The sequence below is a fragment of the Neocloeon triangulifer genome, unplaced genomic scaffold, assembly GCF_031216515.1.
Source record: "Neocloeon triangulifer isolate White Clay Creek 2 clone unplaced genomic scaffold, ASM3121651v1 ptg000012l, whole genome shotgun sequence".
Taxonomy (NCBI): domain Eukaryota; kingdom Metazoa; phylum Arthropoda; class Insecta; order Ephemeroptera; family Baetidae; genus Neocloeon; species Neocloeon triangulifer.
In genome coordinates this window covers 19715283-19742335 of record NW_026775554.1, presented here as the reverse complement: position 1 = coordinate 19742335, position 27053 = coordinate 19715283, and the positions used below count along the sequence as shown (strand labels likewise).

Here is a 27053-nt window from a genome sequence, read left to right as displayed (position 1 = left end):
TAGTATCGCAACCACCATATACTGCCAGGCACAATGTATGTACTACGGCCAGGAGAAAAAAACTCGTAATGACAGCAGCAAGGGGAAAATGTGAAAAAGAAAACAGGAACTTATTGTACGTTTGCATTAAAGACTGAATAATTGAATTTCATCAGAAAATATTATGAAATTAAAATGAAAAATAATAGTTGCTACTAATTAAATTGCTGGACTGATAAAAATTTTTTTTTTCACAAAATAATTTCTACCTACAATTTCATTTCAAAAATATCTGTCCTGGGCTAGTCATTATTTATTATTATTTTAATCTCGGAAATTATAATATTTAAACGATTTAAACTATTTAGCCTTCTTGCTACCCATGCTATTTTCAAGAATAAATGTTAATGCAATACAAAAATTAAAAGACAATTAAATTCATAAAAATTAGTATGTAATATTAAATGGGCAAATGCCATTTAAAAAAAAAATCCATTGATTTTTTGTAATCTAATATTTATATTGACCTGACCCTACCTTTATATTAAATATAGATTTTAAATTTTTTTCTTATCATACAATATAAATATATTAATTAAACCTTCATTCCCGCTTCATTCATTAATTCTGAACAAAGTTTGTTTTCAACTTTTGTAATCACACTTGCTCTTGCAAGAGTCAAAGCAAATATCGTTGGTGTACAAAGTAAGACCAGCACAGGCGTTTTCCATTTCAGCACCAGAGGCGAATAGTCTTAACCGAATTAACTCGGTTGCCAGAGAGAAAGTTAGTGAGCAAGTCATCCGCGAAACGCACACGCATCAAACAATATTGTATGGTGCGAAATTCGCACGCAAATTAATTAGCGAAATTCTCTGAAATTCCGGCCAATTTGACTCTCGGCTCGGCCTCAGGCTGCTCTCATTACAGGGAGGAGACATCAAAGCGTGCCACTTGCGCGACGCCACAATGCACTACTTGCACCAGAGAGATGAGCTTTCAAATTGCCTGCCGGCTGCAAAAACCGAGCTACCCTCTTGTGTGAGGAGAGAAGCGCGCGGTTATGTAATAACGGGGGCCTGAGTGAGGCTCGATCTTTCTCGTTTTGCGCGCGTCGACCGCCGCCGACCGCAGCGCAATTTGCATAATTCATTGTGTTCGTGCGCCGTGTTGTGTGGTCAGCCGGCCATAGTTTCCACCAGAATATTATACTGCACGCGTCACAAAATCAATGAAATTAGACGGAACGGATGAAGATTAGAAAATATATAAAACATTTATACCAAACAGGCAGGAAATTTGAATGGCCGTGAAACGACTGTTCTATTCCATTTTGATTTGACAAGCTCTTTCAATCAACAACTTTTATTATTATTTATCTATAGACTGCTGTATGATTTGTTAAAAGCGGTTAAAAGAAATTGACACTCAAGGAGATGATCATGGATATGAAGAAGTCGGGCTTTTCCTCGTTGTAAGAAAATTGTTTTTGTTATTGTTTTACAATAAAAACAATTTTTACAACGAGGAAAAGCCCAACTTCTTCATTTCCATGCTGTATGATTGTTTTATATTTTGAAAAACCCTTCAAAAGAAAAATTTTTAATTTATAATTTAGCGCCGAATATTAATTCAAACTTGAGTGCAGAAGTTGGCACTTGAGGAGACGGTCATGGCTTGGTCCTCATACAAATTTATTTTTACTAAAAAAAAACGGCTCTTCAAGTCTCGATTACGGATTTTGGCCAAAATTTCACTAGTAAGTGAGAAAAAAATTGAAAAAACCCATTTGTTCAGAAAAAAAACAGTGATTAAAACAAAATTCTGTGTTATCGGCACTTGCAGGGCCTGACTATTACCGCTTGTGAATTTCAAGTTTTGTTCATAGGAAAAAATGGGCTTTTCCCTAATGAATTATGATTATTTATAAAAATAAAGAACGGCTCTGCCAGGTCCAGTGACACGTTTAAGAAAAAGAGGAAAAATTCTAAGAAAAAAATTACAATTTTTTAAAGCTCCTTAAATAAGAAAAGCCCGACTACAGTTGACTTTTAAAATATTCAACACTCAGCTTTCAAGTTCAGTGCTGCTTTTTTATATTGTACGTTTTATATATTTCCCATTTCCAACATTTCAAGCGAAAGCTTTGTGAACATACACATGTGTCTGCGATGTGCGATAGCCAAAGCTCCTATGTATGAAATACACATTTCTCTCTCTGCTTGACGTGCAATGAATCCCAACGAGCAGCAGCTCACAGCCATAAATGTTCTACATCAGCAGATTAACTGAAAGAGCACACATTGCAAAATCAGCGCTTATACTCTCTTCAATTAAAAATGCATTTAAATATTTTTCACTCACCATTTCCCTTTGAATTTCCTGAAAATAAATAATTATCTGCCTTTCCTTTGTGCCAAAACTAATTTCACTTGTCGGCAACACAAAGGTTTAATATAAATTATTAATTGCCTCAAAGTTACACTCTGTGCGAAAATTGCAAAACGGAGCGAGGGGAACATTTGGATTCCGTCTCAACTCTGGTGAAAATTAAAACGGTAATATTCGCGCGTGAGAGAGAGAGAAGCGTCGTTAGCTGCAAAGTTTGCCCGGATGCACATCAACATTTAATATATATTCGCGCTCGCACACACACGTCGTTATCTCTTTGCTCCGCTCACTGTAATTGAGACATCAATTAAAATTTGGGCCCGCGGGCTTTCTCTCCTCCTCTGCAAACGAAACCGAATAAAGCTCGCGAGTCTTTCCGCTTTTCTCACCTTTCGCTTCCTTTGTGCGCCTTGTTTGAAGTGAAAAGAGGCAACCCGAGTCGTCCTGGCTTTTGTGTGTGTTCCGTTTTGCAGACCTCGTTCTTCGACGCGCGTTTTGTAATAAAGGCAAAGAGCGGCGACGACGTCCAATGGAATTTGCAAATAAATTACTCAAGAATGGTGTAACGTTTCTGGCGCGCGCGAGATGAAACGTACACCCACCCGTCTTGACTTCCACACAAAGTAGTCTCCCAATTTAAAGACCATTTTCCTCGTCACGGCCTTTTTTGCAATTGCCGCCCCACTCGAGCGCATATGGCTTAAGGACGTATTATTTAAGCACTTTTCTCGTTTTAATTAAATCTTGAAAGATTACGTTTGCTTAAAAAAGTCAAAAAGACAAATAAAAACTAGGAGAATAAATTTCCGTTATGAAAAAGAATACAAACATTACGTTTTTAAGCTTTAAGCTGTGAGAATATTAAAGCGAGATTTTTTTATGATTTTAGCGGATTTTAGCAAATGTTTTTTTTTACATTTTATGTGAAATTTTTCGTTCAAAATAAACATTTGAAATTAAAGCAAAAATTAAAAACAAATAATTCGATCTTTATATTAATTCCATATTATTCGCGTCATTGTGACTGTCTTTAAACCTCTTCTTTACTAATTCTTTTATGACAAATTCATAAGGCAAATGTAGAACTATTTTTCAACATAAGGCAAATGTAGAACTATTTTTCAACATCGGCCAAATGTAGAACTATTTTTCAAGATCAGCCGAATGTAGAACTATTTTTCAACATCAGCCAAATGTAGTAAATATTTTTCAACAAAAGCCGAATGTAGAACTCATGAGAGTCATAAGAAGGTTTATTTGTTCCTATATTATTGTGACGAATTGTATATTTTAATTTAATTTTATAAATTTTTCAATTAATTATTAATTATCTTAATTAACTGTGTTCAATTAAATTAGCAGACTTCTCAGACATCCAAAGCCAATATTGTGCATAGACAAGAAAATCTTGAAGTCTCTTCCTCAAAGTTTTCTGATGAAGTTTTTAACAATCTAATAATTTCCCAAGATCAACTTTCTTATCAATTCTCGTAAAATACATATTTCACATCATATGACCTGCCATGTCACAAGCAGCAGGTTCGCATTTGGCACGACAGCAGTTATGTTTCTCTGCAATCCCACATCTTCAGACAGAGGCGCAGTTTTCTTGATTAAAACTTTTGCGTCGCGAGAATAGCAGCTGGAAACTCACTTATTTAAATTGTCTCTCCACAAATCTCCCTTTTTCGCGCTCTACTTGCGCCGGCTAATGAAATTTTAATCGAGTCTCTGAATGAAAATCACGCATGAAAAGTTTAAAGGGCAAAGAGACATTATTGATTCGGAAAATTGATAGAGACAAACAAAAATGGAATTGGTTCACCCCGTCAAATTTATCGCGACGGCAACCCTTCCATCCATCACATTCAACCCACTTTTTTTTTTTTTTGTAAATCACCAACGCAGCAGCCTGGTCGTGTTTTTTTGGCCGTACTCGAAAAAATTAATTTATCATTTCCCTTCATTATTCACTACAAAAAAACGAGAGATAAAAAACGACAGAAGATTTGCACGAAATTTTACCTTTGAGAGTTGCGACACCTGCGCTCTACTTTTTTCTCTCGTCGAAAAAAGAGGCAAGCAAGTGGGTGTTAAAAGTGGGCTCTGGAATTCTGCAGCTTTTCGCAGAGCAGCTGCCGCTCTTCTGAAAACGGCAACTTTTTTTCTTTTTTTTTTTGCTCCGTGCGGCTTCCTTTTTAGCAAGAAACGAGACGACTTTTCAGCGTCTCGCCTTCCTTATAGCGCATTCACATAAAAACAAAATTGTAATAAAAGTGCTTCGACACACAAAATCAGCACAAAGCGAACGAACTTCGTGTATTTTGGTGCGTTAATTCGTCCTCGCGCCCTTTTTCAATTATCAGTGGGAATCAGAGCAGAAGTAAAATACTGCGCCTTTCTCCGTCTCTCTCAATATTATAATTCAGCCCAGTTGTTTATTTACTTTTTCCAGTGGAGGATCAAATTCATCAAGAGGCGCAAGGCTTTGCGAACGGATCAGTTTCCAGTAGCTCATAAATTTTGGTGAGGGATGCGGAAAAAGGACGCTTGATTAATTCTGCTAACCGATGATCTGGTGCTCTGCACCAGGCTTCTCAGAATTCTTCCAACATAAAAATCTTTTGATTAAAAAGTGTAATAAAAAACCTTCTGCTTTTTCCAGAAATTATTGAACCGAAAAATTTGAACAAATTTTTTTCTGCTAGAAAGAAATAAAAATCAATGCTCAAGCATAATTTTGCAACTAAAAATAAAGGAAATAAACTTACAGAGACAGAAATGTTGCCCAAAATATTAGAAATGAGAGAAAGCTTTCAATTTTTAATTAATTAATACTCCATTAGCTTTTTTAGTTAAAGCGCATTTTTTTTTAACAATTTTAACAAAAAAATTGAAAGAAATTACTTGAATTAAAATTTATTTTTAGAGGCAGAAAAGTTGGTTTCTGTTGCCTGGTGATACCAAAATTATCAAATAAACATTTGAATTGATAAGAATAATCAAAATTTATGAAATTCAGTTTTGCAGAAGATAGATAGTTGCTCTAAAAGTTTTATTTTGCTGCAATTTTAAGGAAATTAAGCTATCACCAAATGGGAAAAATAAATCAAATTTTTTGACCATTTTAAACGGAAAATTAAATAAAAACAGTGTAACAGAAAGATAAGATAGGAAGATCCCTTCCAATAATTTTAGTCTGCTAGAAAGTCATACCAGCATAGGGAGTATCAAAGCTGTGCAAATTTGTTTTCTAGCCTCAACCGAGCCATTCCTCTTCCGGCGTCCCACAATCCCAAATGTCGGCCTCCCTTGCGGTCGGACGGCAGGCCGGCTTATCCCAGAGTGTGCGACCCGACAGCGCACACAGATCAATCCTATATTCCGTCCGGATGTTGCTGGAGTTGAGTTTTGATGAATTGGGAGCTGCCACGAAACAAATACTTCATCACTCTCATTCGGACTAATCCGTCAGTGTGAGCAAGATCGAATGAAAACCCCTCTGGCCTCTGCTGCAGCGTGTTCGCACACATCGTGCATTGTTTTGTTCTCTCGTATTTGCAAATTTACAGGAGCACGTCACAGTCCCAGCGGAGAGCGCGCGTCCGACAGCAGCGAGCGCACGCAAAATCGAAAATCCCAGGCGACGCGCCACAAAGGACACCCGATTGAATTTCGGTCCCTCTCTCCGTCCGAGTAATACCGCCGTACGTGCCACGATTTTATTTCCTCGGCTGATGGAGAGCAGCTTCATTTAATTACGCGCACCTGCGACCGACACGCTGATCTTGTCGGCTCCTGAGGGCTTTTGATACCGAGCCGTGCTCTCAAAACGTTTTTGCCCAGGCGCCTTTCTCGGTAAGGTCGTTATGGAATCCTGAATGGGATTTGTCTCGGCTCTGCAAATCAAAAATCCCTCATGATACAAAAACTTGTCTTTTAAGCCAAGGTGCTTTTTTTCCGAGCGCTCAATTTCCTTATGAATTAATAACTTTAAAATCGAAATTTTGTGTAGTTTAAAAGGGAAGTATATCAACTTTATAAATGCTTGATTTCCATAAGTAATTAATTTTGTTTTTTCACTTTCATTTTAATTTCAGCGGTTCCTTTCTCTGCAGCTGATTTATATTGCAATTTATATATCAGTTAATTGATAAGGGACAATTTTTTGAAACAATTAAAGTAAAAATTTATACAAATATTTTATTTAGACATGAATACTTTCATCAGATAGTTTAAATCAAATTAAAAAAACTTGTTTTATCTCCAAAAATTGACATGCTACTCATTTGGCCAACCAAATACAAGAGCACAGACATCACTATGCTCAGGGAGGTAAGTAAATTCAAGCCCTTCGGCAGTAACAACTTTTTGCGTCACCTGCTGCTGTTGGTCTTTCTGTTCCAACATTTTTGGCACCACCACCTGGCCGCGGTGCTTCAAAACCAGAGTGTACGGTGCTCTGCTGTCCAGTAGCGTAGGGTTGGTCAGTGTGACTTTGCAGTCATCAGGTGTTACAGTTTTATAGTATTCTAAGTATCCTTTTGTCTTGACTTTTTCAGTTGTTGTCAAATTTACTTCCAAATCTAGATATTCACCAGTTTTTAAATAATGTGCACCGAGCGCTTCCACTGCCAGCAGGTAAACCGGTGAGCTAACCTCAAATTTGAGCTCGAAGGATTTCTCTTTGAAGCAAATCAGTTCAAAATCTGTACAAAGATTGTCTTCCAGTTTGACCACGAAAGTGTTCCTCTTGTAGTATCCTCGCCAGGGTGAAGTGAGGTCAAAGTCTTCCAGCACAGGGTCTTTTATGTTGAGCTGCTTGTGGACAAAGAGGGCAACCTTTTCCTCGGCACTCAGCGTAGAGCTGCTACGGCAAATCAAGGCCAAGTCTTCCATGCTTAACGATCCAAAATGAATGAGGCCCATCATCGTGCCTAAAATCTCTCTGGCGGCTGCCTTTCTTGCAGAGGAATCATTTCCCGGAGGCACTTGGCTCAAGGCCCAAAACTCCAAACCATTGAAGAGTTCCTTCTCGCTGATGATGTTCAATCGGTCGGACTTCAGCAGGGCTTCCACAGTTTCTCTGCAGGCCGTTTCCAAATAGAAGCAAAGTTCTGCACCTCGACTGAGCAACATCTATTTAATTTGAACTTCATTTATTTAATTGCAATTATTACATATCATAGATGTTTAAATTTTTAATTTTTCTGGTTTTTTATATACATAGGAAAAACAAATAAAAATTAATACCTTGAGGACAGTGTCTGCTTGCTCGTTGAGATTGTGCTTCACAAGTATACCATGCCAGCTAAGCAAACGATCAACATGATCATCGAAATCTCCATACTGAATAATTGTCGTGCCGACCTGCTCAGCTAATTTCTCGATTTTCCACTGCACCGCAAAATCAAAGATAAACTTTCCACTATAAAAGTTTTTGCATCTCTCTATTATTTTATTCTGCCCTCCGTAGATGAACCTTAAAATAGTAACAGATGAAATGTGCAAAAATTCGCTAACAAAATAAAAATATATTATGCAAGACCTCAAAATCAAATCAAAATTTTCAGGTGAGCAGTTTGTCAGCTCAATTTTCTGGTCCGCCTGGTCTTTTAGCATTTCCGCAAAGATTGGACTAGCAGTAGCCAAGATCAATCGGTGGCACTTGAACGACTGTCATAAAAATTAAAATTAAATTAGGCGCCACACAACAATTTAATTAATTTATTTTTTTCATTACTGTATAAAATATTGTTCTTTTACTATTTATTTTCTAATTTTATATTACGTGTACCTTTTTCTGATGACCATTTAAACCCACCACCACAGTACAGTCGGAGTATTCACCGCTGTCCAACCACTGGAGAAAAAGGTCACTCATATTCATTGAACCGCCACTTTTGTTCCCTTGGACCCACTGAAATTGCAGCTGCTTCATGTTTTTACTAAAATGTGTTGTCCCCATCGCATTTGGTCGTTAAGTGCATAATCTTTGAAGTAAGAATTAATTCAAACTTTCCGTGTTATAAGTACTTACAGCATAAAAAAACAGATTATCTGGCTCTTCGGGGATTCACCAATGTTTATCATTTATCATTTGATGACGCGTGAAAATGCGCGTGAAGTCATACCATTCACAGAATCAATTAGTTCTTTGATTGGCAAAGTAGGATCACGTGATCTAAGGATGATTTTGTAAATTCTGATCAAGACCAACTATCTACAGCAGCTGGCTGCTGGGGTCTGAAGGAAAAATGCAACGCGCAACAACTCGCTCATTCTCACCATTATTTTTCTAGTCCTCGCATCTTCTTTACTTCAAGCTGTAAATTTGTTAAATTTTAATAGCTTTATATTTTATGATATCTGGGAACATAATTTACATTTATGAAAATTTTATTGCTATTAATATAACAAACTGAAATTTTGTGATCAAAAATTAAAAGAAAATATTTTTCCCCAAAATTTTGACTTCATAAAATACCAGAAAAAATATTTATTTGTTTTTAGAGTTGGGAGCAAATGATTTGGTTATAAAGGCTATTAAAATGTGTATAATACATTTAATCTTTTTTAATCAACATCTCCAGAGAATTAAATTTTATGTATCTCATATAATTATGTACTTACCATAAAATAAAATTTTCGGAGCTTGCTTCCATACATTTTTTTTTTAATTTGTACATGTTTACAAAAATAAATAATAATAATAATGAAAAAATGAAACAAATTTTGCAAATTTCTACAAATACTGTTTTTATTTTTCATAAATAAAATTCGATGAACGCTCCCTCCCATATTTATTTTCCTACAAAAAATTGTATTCCTATATCAATATGATGTGTCATTCTGATGATCATTTGCTTCATGAATTCGCGGGCTCCTCACTTTTGATTAAAGACTTTTAATCTTAGGAATTACTTCTACTTCTCGCTCTGCATGATTAATTTTTCATCATTAACTCTTTTCAATTTTGAAACAATCCAAAGTTTTTCCACTGGGAGCAAAAAGAATTGCATTTTCAATCTCATTAAAACTTTCTCTGTCTCGTCATTCCAAAAACATATATACGCAACAAGTTTCTTCCGATCTTGAATTATGCAAAACAAGTTGGCCCAAATTCGCATTTTGATTCGCACTCCCTAACGCAGTAGCACTCTCGATGTGAATAAATAGTTAAAGCAATGTGCTCGTGGAAATTGACACACGGCACAAACAGCTAGGCGTGCATGTAATTACAGCGCGCTTTGTGTGCCGCGCGTCGCCGCCCGTCGGGGTTTCGATTTTTGATCAAACAAGCGTATTTGCTTTGGCTCCAAATTGCCTTTTGATCGATTTTTCACGACTGCCAGAGAATTACGCGCAAAGTCGTTGCAAAACTTTTTTCAGTCCGCTTCTCTCGGGAGGCGCGGCTGCGGAGCCCACAGGAGAGTAAATCAATTATATTTCTCTCCCGCCAGTGCACAAACAACAGGCAAAGAAAACGGTCCTTTTTGAGTTACCTTTGCCCGGCGCTTGGGAAAAACATAAAAACGGCGCAGATGCTTAAGCTGCCCGCGGACAGACACATAGCTCGACATTGGATGTAAAATTTTTGGGAAAAGTTACTTTACTCCGATTTTAATTTTGATGTTTTTGCTACATTTTTTTATTTTGCTTTTAACAACAAGAATACATTTCCCATTGTAAATTTAAATGAAGATCCAGATTGCCGCGATTCTTTTATAGAATTTGAGTGCCGTAAAAAATTATTCCGCAGCCATGCATGGCAGGAATTGATGACAATTGACAGCTTAAAATATGTGTTATACTCTTCGCTTTGTAAATCAAAAATTACATTCTTTCATTGACAATATAGATGTATTTTGTGAGAAAATAATTTTTTTGCTCATTTGGCGTGTATAATTGAAATAATTGCCTGCACAACTAGTTTTTATTCAGCTTCTTCGAGTTGGCTGAACTAGAAACATTTGTTTTCGATTCCAAATGTGTTATGGGAAAATTTTTCTTGAATAAATATTAAACTTTGTATGGGATCTTAAGAAGTTTCAGGCTTCGAATACAACTAAAAACCTAGACACAGAAAAAAGATTTAAAGAAAATTTTAAAAATAAAAACAACTTTTCATTCTTTTAAATAATTTTTTTTAACTTTATGAGCGCTTTTTTACCCTTACATTTCCAAGAATCAAAAACACTGGAAACAAATGCTTTTTTCTTATTTCCTTGTTTTAAACAAGATTCAGTTAAAGCTTGTGTTATTTTGTCGCAAAAATGCTTGTGTTGTTGCCCCACTTATAAATTGTCAGCTTAAATACATATTTAATGTCATATATGCAAATCGGATGCAAACTTTCGGCCCTCATTATTTCAAGTGTATGTTATGTTCACCGTGTGTGACGTTATTGCCGGGAGGATCGATCAGTGTTTCCGACAAGCTTTGGTTTACCTACATGCCAGCCGTGTTTGTTGTTGTTCCACCTGTGAATATCATAATGGCGAAAGCACGACACATACACGTTGCAAATTAGGCCGTTATCAGTGACGAGATGAAAATCGGCGCTGGGCACTCTGTCGCGCGAATCGCCATGAATATTCATAGCGAGCACTCTGGTTTGTTCTTCGAGCTGGGAGGGATTGAAACTCATTTGCAATTTTATTCCGTTTCAACCGAAAAAAAATCAAAATTGCCGATTTATTGAAGATTGCGAACCAAACAAGAGCACAGAGTGAATTAATTTTAGGGATTAAAATATAAAATGATATGAGCACCATTATTTGGTGATAACAATTTTTAAATTATAATTTTTCCGAAAAAGGCTCAATTTGTTTCATCTACAGATTATTTTATTAAACAGAAAAATTATAAAACTTGTGGAAAAATTTTACTTAGCTTTAAAAAAAATAATATTTAATAATTAACCGAAAATCAAAAATAATAGTTACAATTTTTTATGAGAAAAGTATGAGAGAAAATTAAAAAAATTAATTAAGTTTTAGTTTTTAATTTGCAAATTAAATTCTTTGAAACTAATTTATGTTTTTCTCTTTACTGACCAGCGCTGAAATTAGCCCATTTTTCCAATATCCTAATTTAAATTTTGATCCTGCTTTGAACTTGTGCATTGATTTTTTTACGCAATGCATTGCAAAAGGAAATTGATTTTTTAACATATCATTCGTATTCGATAATTTGAAATGTCGTTGAGTTTTCCAATAGAATTCGCTCTCAATTCCAATGTACGTGCGCCGGGTTCAAATCGATAGGACGATTGAACCGCTCGAAAAAGAGAGAACGGAGTGAATCACATTAAAGCCGGGGCCCATTACCGTCCTGTACAGCGGGGCTGACAAGACAAATCGACCTATCGATCTGAAGGTGCAATAAATATACTCAAAATAATCAATGCTGCGACATTTCCCTTTTTTACACTCCGAGTTGATAAAAAAAAACTAGGAGAATTGCCTTAATTTCTATTAAAAAAGAACACGTGCGCTCAACCAGAGTAACCAGACATGCATATTAATGACTCTTTCAAGCGTGCTTTTATTTCTCTCTCGTTAAAATTCAAACAAACGTGAAAAAAACAGCCACCCTAATGATTCTTTGCGTGTGGGCTTTGAGACTTTTGTGAGAGCAGCAAAATGATGCGCAGAGGCAAAGGCGGGGGCTGACCTTTTTCAGCTCGAGGGCTTCGTCAAACAATATCAATTTGGAGAGAGAGAGAGAGAACAACATCAATATTCATGAAATGCGCGTCAGGTAGAGAGAGATTTTTTTCTGTCCCTAAAAGCAGTATGTGTTTCTGATTAAATTTGAAGTCTATTTACAAACTTGAGCGAAAAACATCTACATCAAAGAAGCGGGAAAATTCTTGAATAATAAAGCATCAAATTCAACAAGTCGTGGAAAGTTCCAGATCAAATTTACATCTTCTTAACGGCGTGGAAACATTTTGTCCAAAAAACTTTGCCCTTGAAACTGTAAACAAGATAAATTGAATTTTATTGAAAGAAATTGCAAATATGGTAACCAAAAAAGGGTTAGAATCACTTTACGAAATTGTAGCATTCACGATTTTGATGATTTTATGGCATTTTTAAACAACTCAAATAATAAATTTAACAAGATTCAGCATTTTTTATAAATTATAATAATTAAATTAATTCGAAACTCTAGATTTTTCTCTTTCTTTCCAAAGAGGTTGAACTCTGGAAAGGTTTTGATTGATGATAAACTGAGCATTTCCTTGTTGTGAAGATTGAGATTGCTTTTATTTTTTTATGTTATTTTCTTTTGTATTATTATTTTTTGAAAATAACCTAACATTCACAACAAAGAAAAGACTTTCATCATTTATCATGATTCGCCTCTCAAGTGCCTCTTTTTCAGCAAAATTTTTACAGGCCCTTGAATTTTATATTAAAATTTGATATTAAATTCCTTTGTATCATCAACTCTGGACGAAAACGGCGCTTTCCCACTTTATACGTTCTTTATCGCAGAGAGCGTTTTCATGTCAGGTGATGAAATGAAATTCGGAGTCAAGTATGGTTATAAAAAGTCGAGAACGGCGTCTCGGATAATCCCGTAAATTCGGTGAACAACACAAAAACAATTTGACTTCGATCGAGGCGGCGCACACCTGCCGGCCGTAAAAGGACCAAAAAAGGACCTAATCCAATATTTAAGCCTTTTTACGTCGAGCCGACCATTAGCAGGGCAGGCCACCCGCCCACCACGTGTGCTGCGCAGGTTGCATCGCTTTCATCTCGAATGACATTTTCATGAGAAGTTCCCAGTCTCAATTCCAGTCGGATGAAAATTTGAATATATATTCCAGTGATAAAAAGGGACAGCTCGGAATCGATTTGATTGCCAGTCGGACTGGGAAATTGCGGCCGAGTCAGCTTTTGTTGTAGCCGAGGGAGGCTGTGCAATATCGAACAAACGCCCCCGGACGCCCTCCAGCTCGGGATGCCTATTTATCAGGCCGGCGTGCAACTTTATCATGTGCGAAGAGGCAAAAGTGTGCAGCAGCTGCGTCCAGGTGGAAGAGGAACGAGTTCGCCTGTGAATTAAGAACGAGCCGCTGCTTTCGTCGATTCTTTTTTTTTCCTCCGTCTTGTTTTTGGCGTAGACGGAAATTTTATTATTGGGCAGACGAAGTGGTTGCCCGAGAGGACTGTTTTTTGTATCATTTTTCTCGCTGCGTCTTTTTTTATTATTTTCTCTTTCGCCGCGTGCGTGCGCAATATACCTCTTTTTCTCTGTAGTCTCGCGGGAGAAGGCTGAATCTCTTTCTCTCCCTCTCGATGGGAAATTAAATTGCGTTTTTGCCGAATTTATTACGAGCTAAGATAGAGAGGCCGTCGGAAACGCCCAGATTTGGCTCTGCACGTCTTGGGTGAAATTAATTCCAGGCAATTATTCGCAGCAGACGCTTCACGTCGAGTTGAAATATTGGACTCGGCGGGATGTTATTTATTCGAATCGCTGTGTAACAATGTAACAAACCAGAATGTTGTGCCAGACTGAAATGCAAGGCTGTATAAACAGAGAGGGTAATGAACTGTCTAGGGAGAATAATATTCTTTAATTTTTATTAGAGGGAAAAATGAATTTTTTTACATGGGCTTCAAAGATACGTTGAAGTAAAAATAAAAACTACTGGAAAAAGATGAAAATTTATTTCAAGTAGGATTTTTCCTATGAAATTTTTTATAAATCAATATTACAATATGGAAAATATATTAGGGTATATTGGAGTAAGTTTTTTTTTTTAATATTTTTTCATCAAGTTATTAAAATTCAGGTATGAGGCCTATGAGGGTCATTAGTGCCTAATTTTAAATAAAACTATTTGTAAATAACTACGGTATGAATTTCAGAGGATAAATCCATGTCTTACCTATCCAAAAAGATTATTCAAATCACCTAATTTTCAAGATGCTTTATTCACGGTTTACAATTAGCCCTATTGTGATCACAAAAGTAAGGTAAATAACATTTATTGTAAAAATTTTAATATCATATTGCTATCCGAGCTCCACTAAAAATTATTTGCTCCTTTTTTGACTGATAAAAAATTTAAATTATTTGTATTTATTTAGGAACTGAAGTTTAGGAAATTTTAGAAAACTGTCAATCAATTTTTATCTAATTAGTTGTTTTTACTCTTTCTAGCTTACAAACCACTCACACTTTTATTTCAGACGTCAAAAATTGCAACATTTAAAAAACCAATTAAATTTTAACTTTTTTTAATTTAAATCTTTTTGGAATTTATTGGTAGAATAATTTTACCGCAGAAATCCTACCTTTGAAGAATCTCCAACAAAGCGCGCAATGGCTTGGAGCGATTGCGTGAATTTTTTGCCTCGGAACTCTTTGATGCGTGTTCGTTTTCCCGGAAAATCCGCAGCGACCCTGACGTTTGCACTCTTTTCCTCCTCTCGTGCTAAAAAGCACTGATGTCGGAGCGACGCAAACCACATCGCTCGTTTAATTGAACCGGGGGCTCGTCCACCTGTCCCTCGGCAGCAAATGGACTCGCGCGTCTGAAATTCCGAAAAAAAAAAAAACAATGCATTAACTGCCCGGACAAACGGCAATAATTAGATTTTACAGAGCCATGCGTCAACCTGCTGGTGCTGCAGATAAACACACGCGCCGTTAATAATTGGAAAATGGATGTTTTGCGGGTGGCCATTAAATTCCGCGAAAAGCTGTACATTATTCGAGTTCATCTCGCCATTCAGTGGAGCGCGGCCCTTTCGCTCCGTCGCCGCACCACCAGCATTTCCAATCCTTTTATCGTGCAAAATCGACGCGCCGCTTTTGCGCTCGCACCGGATTTCAAAGCGAAAAGTCTCCAGCGAGAAATTCAAATTTCCACTATGCAAAAAAGAGCACGTGCGGTTTTTCTCTCGCCCTCTCGACCCTTTTTCGCTGAAATTTATTCCATTGTGTGTCTGAATTCATCAACAAAAAGCGATATTTTAATTTTTACCCTCATTCCTCGTCGCATAAAAAATATAATGTATGTTTTGTTGTTTAATTTTTGGGTGGGGCAAATGGCGCACGCCCGTCGGTCAATTAGGACCGGCTGAAAAAAGAGCTTTTATGAGGCTCTTTTTCTCTCTCTCGCAATGAAACGAGAGAGCCACCCTCATCAGCCGACTCATTATTACATACGCCCCGCAATGAGACGAGTCTCTGCTCTTTATCTTGCTCTCTGACGATTGGCGCGCTTTGATTGCGGGCACTGAGGCGTGAGAGCAGAGATATCAGGTCCCCTGCGAGAATTCATACTATCAACGTCAGCAGATTGCAATCAATAAGAATCCAAACGTCAAAATATGGTAGTAATTGTCTATCTTTTGTGTTACAGACGAGGCGCTGACCTGCAACGTTTGCGACAGAGCCTTCAGCACGTCCAGGTTACTCCAGCAACATCAGCAGAAAAAGAGGCATTTTGGGTGAGGATTATTTTTATCCGTTAATAAAGGTTAAAGGCGAACTATAAACTGAATTGATTGATTTTTGGTGGGAAAAAAAATGCTTTTTTAGTTTTAAAATAGCGACAATGTCATAATTAATTCTTTTTAAAAGGAATGATGGATTCAACAATAAATGGGGGAATTTCAAACAAATTGGTATAAATCTATATACTTAACTTTTAATTTAGGTTCAAGAATTAAATTCTATGAATTGGTAATACTTTTAATGTTCGTTGCTTGAATTATTGAATATAATAAAATATTAAATCTTCAAATGGGTAAAGCGATAGTGACTAAAAAGTTTAATGTTTAAAAAACCATTTAACATTTAGCTGTGTTGATAAATTTATACAAATAAGACAAAAATAGCAAAAATTATAAACAAATTGGCTTTAAAAAATTTTTATAATAAATAAATAATAACATTAAAATATTAATGATGATTAAATTTAAAACAATGTTTTAAAAATTTTAATTGTTGTTTCATATATTTAAATTGAATTTAACTGAGAAAAAAAATTCTCATCAGCTTTCCTCTGGGAAATTATAAATTATCGCTTTACTAAACATATTTCCAGAGCTGCTATAAAATTGGAAGGACTCTGCGGCAAAATCGTTTCCTTCTATAACTTTTTAACAAAAATCAACTAAATATACTTCAATTGTTTCAATTTTTTTTATTATTGTCTTACAATGTGCAGCTAAAGTTTAATTAAATTTGCGTGCTAAAGGCTGCAGTTTGGAGTCAAAACTTTTCAAGCAGTTAAAAAATAAATAAATTAATCCAAACAAGTTTCAAGTTTATCCTGGAGGAAAAGTTTGATCATTATAAATATTTATCCTGTCTAATATTTACTTGAAAGTATAATGCAAAATAGAAAGCGGACTTTCTGGGATTTTCTGCAAACTAGTGGAGGAATTCCTTTGAATTTCCTCTCAACCAACAAGTTTGTAGTATTATCGCAGTTGAACTCTTCGTCAGCTCGGCCAACTTTTGACCTTTGAGTCTCTAGGTGCTTCCAGCTCTCTCAAGTTTGAAGGGGGCACCTGCATTGATTTATTTACGCGCGCTCTTCGCGAGAGCTCATTAAACATCCGAAGCAGCGAGTTCTTTGATGAAACAATAACGTGCCCCAACCTCAAAACTTATCCTGCCGCCGCGTGCGCCCTCATTAAGAAATTATCCGTGGCACTTAGCGAGGCGAGGCCCTTGGGGAAAATTTGAGCTGCTTTTCTTCTCCGTCGTTGAATAAAACCGGCGCAGGAAAAAGACTAACGTTTACACGCCTCGCTTTCTCTCTCTTTTGGAAGATAATGGAAAGAGCAAAACACTTGCATCGGTTGGAGGGTTTTTTTTTCATTCAATCAATTGACCGGTCGAGAGGAGGTAAAAGGTGAAGGTGCAAGACCGCAATTTATAATTCAATTTAGCGCTGCTTTTCCCGGGCAGGCTGATATTTGCGGTTCGCAAACACTGCTGTGCCCCTCCGCTGCTTTGGATAAATAACAGGATTAGAAGGCAGATAGCAGCGCGTCCGGAAAAAATGGCTCAGAGAGGGAAAAATTTTGGGCAAAAGGAGGTCATCCGCACGTTCCGGGCGAATGTTCAAGTTTGCTTATACTATGGCTCAAGTGGAAAATATGAAACGTTGAAATCTATTTTATTAAATTTCTCGATGTTTGAGAGACTGTAGAAGAACCACTGCATTTCACATTTATTGTGATTTTCCACCTGATTGAAAAAAATTGCTAACAAAACCTATCTTTTTAATTTTTTATATTTCCCTTCTAATCATATTTATATTTTCTATTAAAGAAAAAGAAAGGATTTGTTCACTCTTGTTAGAAAAAATTATCTTTTCTCTAATAGCAGTTTGCTTTATAATTTATTCAGAGTTTTAAGCTGGCTTTGGCTGATTTACATATTTGAAAATGCATTGAAACAATGTGTCCAGAGTAAAAATTGTTTTCTTTATTTTTTAATTAATTTTCGCATCTTATCTTCAAATTGGTTTTTTTCGTGAAACTAGAAAATGAAATTGAGAGTGAGAGTTCAAAATATTATCTTTTCCTAATGACGTAATTTTTTTATTGCTGGTTGAATAAAAGTGGTAAATAACTTTGGAAATGCAAAGTTATTTCAATTAAATGAGGAAATTATGCTCAGGACAAGGACAGTTTCAGAGAAAATTTTTATTCTTAAAAAGTTAATTTATGTCACTATAAGCTGTAATTTTTTTTAGATAATCATTCATTTTAGTAGCATTTTAAAAGAAATGTAATGTGTCATTAAACTTTACTGTTTATTTATTATAACATTTATTTTGTATTTATTTCTGTACTATTTTATTTTTTTTTATATTATTGTTTTATATGTGTTTGCCTTAAATAATTATTTTTATTTTACAATCAATTAGTATCATTAATTTTTTTCTTTCTTGATTTACCTATTTGGAGTTTGTTGTTTTATGATTAAATTGATGATTAATGTTCAAATAATCTTGACTACATTGCAGCCTAAAGTGTAGTATAATAAGTACAATAGGAAGTCCTTATCTTTTGTGATTTAATTAAAATTGCGATACTGATTAATCGGATAAATCAGAGAATTTTGAATTAGGAACAAAATTCCCTCTTTTAATAAACAAAAAAATGCTGTACAATATTGCGTGGGTCTTTGCTCAATTAGGACTAAAAGGCGTGCGTCTTTTATGCCGCGCGCGAGTTTTATTACCCAGACCCTTTTGGCGCGTCAGAGAGCGAGTGGCGAGGAACAAACAAAGAACATTAGCCTCGTCGCAACCCTTTATATTAAAAAGCAGCGGCTGATTAACTTTTTATGATGCTTCAGATGCTCGGCTTGTGATAGCCTGTTTCCCACCCTGATGGCCCTCGAGCACCACAAGGAGGAGTTCGAGCACTGGAGTTCCGCCGACGACTTCCTTTCCGGCGACTCGGAGACAGAAGAGGATTGCGCCGACCTCGAGCCGTCCGAGGAGGAGGAGCGCGAGCGCCTGTTGCTCTAATTGAGTCGCCCAAAGGCTATGCTGACTGTGTCATATCACGCCGGTCGAGGTCAAAGAGCGAGCTGCTCATTTATTTTCTTTCTTCTCTCTCCCCATCTCAATTTTTCATCCCTCTTGCAAATTTTTTTGTATATGCCCAAAAAGGTTCCGGGAATTTGAGCAAGGAAACTTTTCCGTGCGTTTAATTCCTTGGAGAGTTGAAGCTTATTTGCGAAGCAGGAAAAGTTTTGTAAGAATTACACGTATTTGACAAGTTTAGACTTGCAGGTTGACTTTTTATCTAATAAATAAAAATAAAAAAATGTTTCCGTCTCTAAAGGTAAAGGGGTTTGAATTTTTCAAGCAAATGGAAAAGTTTTTCTACAGTTTTTTTTTTTTTTTTTATGATAAATTTCGCAAACCACTCAGCAAAGAACATTTTACTTTGTTAATATTTTTAAAATTTCGTTAACAATTTTCGCTGGATAAAATTCATGACGGGACATTATATGCCATGATTTTCAAACAAATAACTGTCGACTTGACCGCTTTGATGAAGGTGGTATGAAAAATAATTGTTAACTTCCTACCTTTAATTTAGTTCAGCTCTACAAATCCTTGAAAAAAATATTTATTAAATCGCAAATAATAACACTGAATAAATAATTTTGTGGACAAAATTATGAATTATTTGCAATATTAGAATATCGAAGAAACTAAGAAGATTTCTGCATTTTTTAGGCAGGGAAGTAAATTTGATCAAAATCTTTACCTGAACATTTAATAAATTATTTTTCATGTTAAAAAAAATCATGAGCTCAAAACTTTCCAAAGTTGGTGGCTTTAAAGTTCAGATAATCATCAACCTGAAAAGTTTTATTCTAGGTATAAAATGGAAAGGTTAAAAGTTGACGTTTGAGAATTCAAAATTATAAAAATAGAAAATTAAAAATGAAAATTTCTTAAGGTTTGCGTGTGTGTAACGCCAATTGAGAAAAACTTTTGAACCCGTTTTCTTTATTTAAACTTTCCGAGAAGTCCAATATTGATCTACCAATTAACAATCTAGATCCATCCCGAAAAGTTTGCAAGTCGTCCCAACTTTTAAGCAGCTCCTCTTGGCACCCTCTCCTGGAACAAAATCCGAATCACATAATTTACGAGGGACGAGAAAGATTTTGTATAATGTACATTAAACTTTGAATTGGATTAATATTTTCCTGATGTATAATGAACTCGGAGGGATTCAGCCTGTCGTGCACGTTTGCAATTGCGTCGCAGATGGAAATTGAATTTGCAACCACGCGTCGGCCTTGGTTGCGCTCAAAGCCTGGGGAAATAATGAGGGAAGCGAAACACAATATATGTGTTCTGCGAATTCAATTCCCCATTTGCCATCCGTCTCATATTTCGCGGGTTCAATTATAATTGGGCCTTCAATTTGAAATCATGTCGGCGACAGACAAACACTGATGAGACAAAGGACGTCAGTTTGCTGAATCTCTCTGTGTGCTGCATTTTGCGTATAAGAGTGAGATGTTAAGTGCGAGGTTGACGGTTGTTGACACCAATGTGTAAATTTAATTATCCGTTTGACAGAAGAGTAAAAAACGCTATTTTGGCTATATTCGAGCAAGAAGTGTGTGTATAAAGGGAGTCTGTAGAGAGATGAAGAATATCGACATAGTCACTTTTTCGGAACATATTATCAATGCCAGGGTCTGCAGAATTTAATATATGTCCCTAATCAGCTTACATTGTATAATCAAAATGAAATTCTTTTTCATTTTCAAGAGTTTGATCGCCATGAATATCAAAAACAGAGGAAAATAATTTTCTAAATTTGTACACAGTCTGTAGAATACTCAAAAGAGTTTGATCAACGCACATTTTATTTCAATTTTTAACTCTTTTCTTCCGGGCCGGACCTGAAGTATATGGAGTATGTATTTTTAATTGTTGCTCACTTTGAATCTGTTGGTTATTTTTGGATTCAATTAATCATGCACAAGTTTAAATATTTAGCGGATCGTGGAGTTATAGCAAAAATAATAATGGGTCCCAATGTTCCCTTTCCTGTACCTGAGTGTCGGTAGCAGGAAATTTATAATTAGTTGCAATTATGACTTTTACTTTCAAAATGGGTATAATGTACTGTTTTAATAGACTATCAGATTAATTAATTATTAAATTATATTATATTGTAATTTGTATTTTAATCACTGGTTGTTTGTTAATAAAACCTCTCAGTGTAATATCATTTATGATGCGTTTCATTTACAATGTAAAACTAAAAAATGCTAAACAATTTCATAAAAAAAATTATGATTTCATTGTTTCACTTCATCTAAAGATTAATTTGTTTTTAAAGTTACATTAGAAAATTTTATTGAACACAACATGTGTACAACTTAACAGGAGAAGAAATACAATTTATACAATACAATAAAATATTACTTATCCATCTTACGAGCAGCTTCAGATAACTTAATTCATTTTTACGGCATTCACTTAAATGATATACAATCCGATTTCCATTTGTTTTGAAAATAAAATAAAATTTTTGGATCAAAATATTTTTATAAAAATAGGCTTAGAGAAAAATAATTATATTATATTATACAATGACTAAAACTGGTAGAGCTGTTTTTATACAAATTTCAATATAAAAAAACACAATATTTTTATTACGAAAAAGCCCGTTTTTTCGCTCATAAACTAATTTTTATTTTTAACAAATAGCATCAGACCCACTCATTAATTAGCTTTACAAAAATTAATAAAATATGAACATTCTGAATTATTTTTCGAGCATTTCTGTGAATTTTTGTGTAAACTTTTTTTCTTCAATTTAGTGCTCACATTTTGATTCTCTATTTTCACGACTGTGGCGCAACGGTTTAGGTGGAGCGGCCTTTCCCGGAAAAGCAGGCTGTTTCAACCGTCGCAGCACAGAGAGCGTGACTGCAGTCCGAAGCTGGCAAAAGTTTAAGTGCACAACGGATTCAATTTGCACAGGATAAATTATGTCAAGCAGCAATAAATCAGTGCACACAAATAATGCTTTGTGTAAACGCTTTGTAACTTTTTGTTTGATGCAAATTTTAATAAATTTTAAATTAAATTATAACTTAATTAAAAAAAATCTAATTTAATGTAATTATACATTTTTCTTTTTACATTATTTAAAAACTATATATTGAACCCTTTTTTTTAAAAAGACTTTTGATTTTCAAATTAACAGATAAATTAAATCACCAATTATTTTAATAAAAATTTTAGTATTTTTTTTCCAACAATGATTTTCATAATACTATAATCTAATTTTAATTTGCAGTTAAAAAAAGCAGTGACCAATATAGTGGCAAATATTGTGAGGAATAATTAAATCATCCACCAACGTGGATTTTTTTGCTTCAGAATATGTTTAATTGCAACAATTTTTTTGGTACAAAAAATAGCTAGGATGGCCAGTGCATATTATACACTCCACACGCAGACATTGACAAACGAGCATCAATCTTATAACCACGTCCCCACTATCGACGAATTTTAAGGACTCCTTATTGACATAGTCAAATCAAGTCTTTACAACAATGGTTTGTTAAATTTCCAATAATTGCCCAAAATAGCTTCTATTGTTGAAAAGACTTGATTTGACTATGTCAATAAGGAGTCCTTAAACAAAGAAAATTGATTTATGTATTATGATTGTTGATTGTTGCCGTCACTATGACGACGTTAATGAAAAGAAAACGGTTTCTCCGGTTCCGCAACAATCATAATTTTTGAATTCATAAATCTTTCAAACCTTGAGCCTTCAGCCTTCAAAATGTCGTCCGTTTCACCACTTGGTAAGAATCGTCGCCCCTTCAGAGTTCCAGTAAGATTCGTGTCGAGCGTTACTTTGGCCCACCTTGCGGACCCTAGAGCCCATCATGGTCATCCGGTGGATTTGAGTTTGGGTGTGGTCTTATTGATATGCATAGAGAACACAGAGGACGAGGACAAAGAATTCTTTACCTTGAGTAAGTCAAAGTTGCTCTACGATCTTGTATGTAACATTTGAGTTTACTAAATTGTGTTTGTCATCCACAGCTGGACACGACTTTTTGGCCAAGGTGATGATTCTTGCTGAGGAGTTCGTCAAATTTGGCATCGAACCTGTGCACTACGTGGACAACCAGGGAACTGTCAACCTCGGATTTCTTGACTATGGACACCAAAGGTTGATTGTCAAATGCTGCCAAAACCCTTTTGTCAACGTCTCCCTCTGCCTTGAGTATGTGAAATGTGAACAAATAGAAGATTTATTTGCTAAATAAATCAAGTAATAAAAAAGAAAGAAACATAAGAAATATAAATTTTATTGGCTGAAAAGGTGATTTTGATCACTGAATTTTATCATTAGCAAATTTTTTGTTGGAAATCTTACGAGCAGCTTCAGACCAATAATTCATTTTTACATACGGCATTCACTAAAATGATACATGAATCCGATTTCCATTTGTTTTGAAAATGAAGGACATTTTTTTAATCAAAATATTTTTATAAAAATAGGCTTAGGGAAAAATAATTATATATATTGTACAGTGACCAAAACTGGTAGAGCTTGTTTTTATAAAAATTTCAATATAAAAAAACATAGTATTTTTATTATGAAAAAACCCGTTTTTTCACTCACTAATAAATTAATTTTTCTTTTTTAACAAAAAGGATCACTCATTAATTAGTTTTACAAAAACATTTCTTTGCATTTATTTTTGAAATATTTTTTTTTCAATTTAGTGCTCACATTTTGATTCTCTATTTTCCCGGCTGTGGCGCAACGAGGCGGGTTTATTTGGAGCGGCTTTTCCCGGAAAAGCAGGCTGTTTCAAACGTCTCAGCACAGATAGCGTGACTGGTCCAAAGCTGGCAAAAGTTTTAAGTGCCCAACGGATTCAATTTGCACAGGAAAAATATGTCAAGCAGCAATAAATCAGAGAACAAAAAATGCTTTGTGTAAACGCTTAAGTAACTTATTATTTTATTTAATGCAGTTTTTTAATAAATTGCCTAAAATCAAATTATATATTTAATTAAAAAATCTCGTTTAATAATAAAAAAATAATTTTCAATCAACTTTTTTTTTAAACCTTAAATTGAACTTTTTTTATATAGACTTTTGATTGTAAGTTTGACAGAAAAAAACTGCTAGATTCAATCAACAAAATTTTTTAATATAAATTTTAGTATTGTCTTTTTTCCAACAGAGTTTTTCATTTTCCAATTTGCGCATCAGCTGGCGACACAATACATTGCAGCTTCTCATAAAGCACGTGGGTGTTCGATGACAGCCCCTTTTGTAGCAGTTCATCCCCTTGGGAGACAATTTTTCGGCAAAGGTCGTCGCGGATCACCAGGAATAAGTGGTGCGGTTTGGCGCGCGTGTCCGCATCGTCTGTCTCTCTCGTATAAATGTAACCTGTGACCTCACTCTCGTCACACGTTATGCACAGCTAGGGTGAGAGAGAGAGAGATGGTGACGTCACACCTCGATCGATCCAAGACGTGGCCCTTTTCCGCGAGTCTCTCGAAATCAGTGTGCCACTGGAGCACACCACGCTGCCGGCTCAGCCTGTTTTGCTCTCTCTCTCTCGTCTAAATCACGGGGCTCGTTCCGTCGCACCCCTGCTTAACAAATGGGGGCTCAACCGGAATTACACAAATACATTTGCCACCGCTTGAATTATAATGAGCGAGCGTCGCTCCTCCGAAATTTATCATTTCCCTTTTGAATTGATGAACGACGCTCTTAATTACGGACAAAATAGAAGTTCATAAATACCGACTTGGCGTTTTAATAGCTCGCTAAATTGCGTTTTTGTGTTGTCGGTCCTGGCGCGCTCTTGTGCGCTTTTCGCCGGAAAAAAGAGCAACAACGACGAGGCGAGTAAATCATGTGCTGAATCGCGAGAATTTGCGGTTAGAACGCCGGCTGCGCACGAATCGCCTTTGAATTTTATTGGACCAAAAAGCAGAGGGATGGGGTAACAATTGGATACAATAAAACGACGGAGATGATTATTAAATTGATATTTTCATATATAATAAAAATTCAGGCAAAGATAATATACAGATATATTGATAAACGGGTAAAATTTATTTTAAAATTAAAGTAAAAAAAAAACAGAGTTTATTGATTTCGTGTAGGTCAAAGGTAACTGAATTTGAAATTTGATTTCAAAGTCGATGCCGCAAATCGGCGCCGCAAATCGGCGCCGCAAATCGGCGCAGCAAAACGGCACCGCAAATCGGTGCCGCAAATCGGCGCCGCACGAGCGCGAGCTTTTTTTTTTTTTTTTTTTTATTTAGAAAAAAAACAAGATTTAAATTTTTTTTTGTAAAACAAGTTTAAAAAAAAACAATTTTTCATAAATTTAGAAAACTTATTAAGAAATGACCGGGTCATCTAGTAAAAATAAACGACTTAATTTTATATTGATTATAATTAAATTTTTAATTTTATTTCCTCAGCTTTTATTAATAAATTTCTTATAAAAATTTAAATAAAAATTGTTTGAATTTATTAAATCATATTGAGCAAATCGGCGCCGCAAATCGGCGCCGCAAATCGGCGCCGCAAATCGGCGCCGCAAATCGGCCCCGCAAATCGGCCCCGCAAATCGGCCCCGCAAATCGGCCCCGCAAATCGGCGCCGCAATCGGCCCCGCAAATCGGCGCCGCAATCGGCCCCGCAAAACGGCGCCGCAAATCGGTGCCGCACGAGCGCGGGCTTTTTTTTTCTTTAGCAAGATTTAACATTTTTTTTGTAAAACAAGTTAAAAAACAATATATTTCATAAATTTAGAAAACTTATTCTGAAATGATCGGGTCATCTAGTAAAAATAAACGACTTAATTTTATATTGATTATAATTTAATTTTTAATTTTATTTCCTCAGCTTTTATTAATAAATTTCTTATAAAAAAATTAGAAATTGAAATAAAAATTGTTTGAATTTGTTTAATTTTATTAAGCAAATCCGTGGCAAATCGACGCCGCAAATCGGCCCCGCAAATCGGCCCCGCAAATCGGCCCCGCATATCGGCCCCGCAAATCGGTGCCGCAAATCGGCGCCGCACGAGCGTGAACGTTTTTTTCTTTTTTTTATTTAAAAAAAAAACGATTTAAAATTTTTTTTGTAAAACAAGTTAAAAAAAACAATATTTCATAAAATTAGAAAGTTGATTCTGAAATGATCGGGTCATCTAGTAAAAATAAACGACTTAATTTTATATTGATTATAATTTAATTTTTAATTTTATTTCCTCAGCTTTTATTAATATATTTCTTATAAAAAATTTAGAAATTGAAATACAAATTGTTTGAATTTGTTTAATTTATTAAGCAAATCCGTGGCAAATCGGCGCCGCAAATCGGCACCGCACGAGCGCGAACTTTTTTTTTCTTTTTTTTATATAAAAAAAAACAAGATTTAAAATTTTTTTGTAAAACAAGTTTAAAAAAAAACAATATATTTCATAAATTTAGAAAACTTATTCTGAAATGATTGGGTCATCTAGTAAAAATAAACGACTTAATTTTATATTGATTATAATTTAATTTTTAATTTTATTTCCTCAGCTTTTATTAATAAATTTCTTATAAAAAATTTAGAAATTGAAATAACAATTGTTTGAATTTGTTTAATTATATTAAGCAAATCCGTGGCAAATCGGCGCCGCAAATCGGCGCCGCAAATCGGCGCCGCAAATCGGCGCCGCAAATCGGCGCCGCAAATCGGCGCCGCAAATCGGCGCCGCAAATCGGCGCCGCAAATCGGCGCCGCAAATCGGCGCCGCAAATCGGCGCCGCAAATCGGCGCCGCAAATCGGCACCGCACGAGCGCGAACTTTTTTTTTCTTTTTTTTATTTAAAAAAAAAACAAGATTTAAAATTTTTTTGTAAAACAAGTTTAAAAAAAAACAATATATTTCATAAATTTAGAAAACTTATTCTGAAATGATTGGGTCATCTAGTAAAAATAAACGACTTAATTTTATATTGATTATAATTAAATTTTTAATTTTATTTCCTCAGCTTTTATTAATAAATTTCTTATAAAAAATTTAGAAATTGAAATAAAAATTGTTTGAATTTGTTTAATTATATTAAGCAAATCCGTGGC

General features: G+C 35.3%; 2 protein-coding genes across 2 annotated transcripts in view; one reads left to right on the top strand and one right to left on the bottom strand.

Annotated features, from left to right (window-relative positions):
* The window catches only part of LOC132196903 (uncharacterized), a 38454-nt gene extending 17320 nt beyond the window's left edge, over positions 1-21134 (top strand). The window contains exons 3-4 of the mRNA XM_059619842.1: positions 15767-15854; positions 18727-21134. Of these exons, the coding sequence (XP_059475825.1) occupies positions 15767-15854; positions 18727-18901 (263 nt within the window). The 3' untranslated portion in view covers positions 18902-21134. The remainder of the gene's footprint in view (positions 1-15766; positions 15855-18726) is intronic.
* LOC132197032 (uncharacterized) lies at positions 6587-8398 on the bottom strand. Its single transcript, XM_059620060.1, has 4 exons — positions 8168-8398; positions 7919-8046; positions 7624-7852; positions 6587-7509 (listed from the first exon to the last, which is right to left on the bottom strand). The coding sequence occupies exons 1-4, from the start codon at positions 8336-8338 to the stop codon at positions 6652-6654; spliced, it is 1386 nt and encodes a 461-aa protein (XP_059476043.1). The 5' UTR covers positions 8339-8398; the 3' UTR covers positions 6587-6651.
* Positions 21135-27053: the final 5919 nt, after the last annotated feature.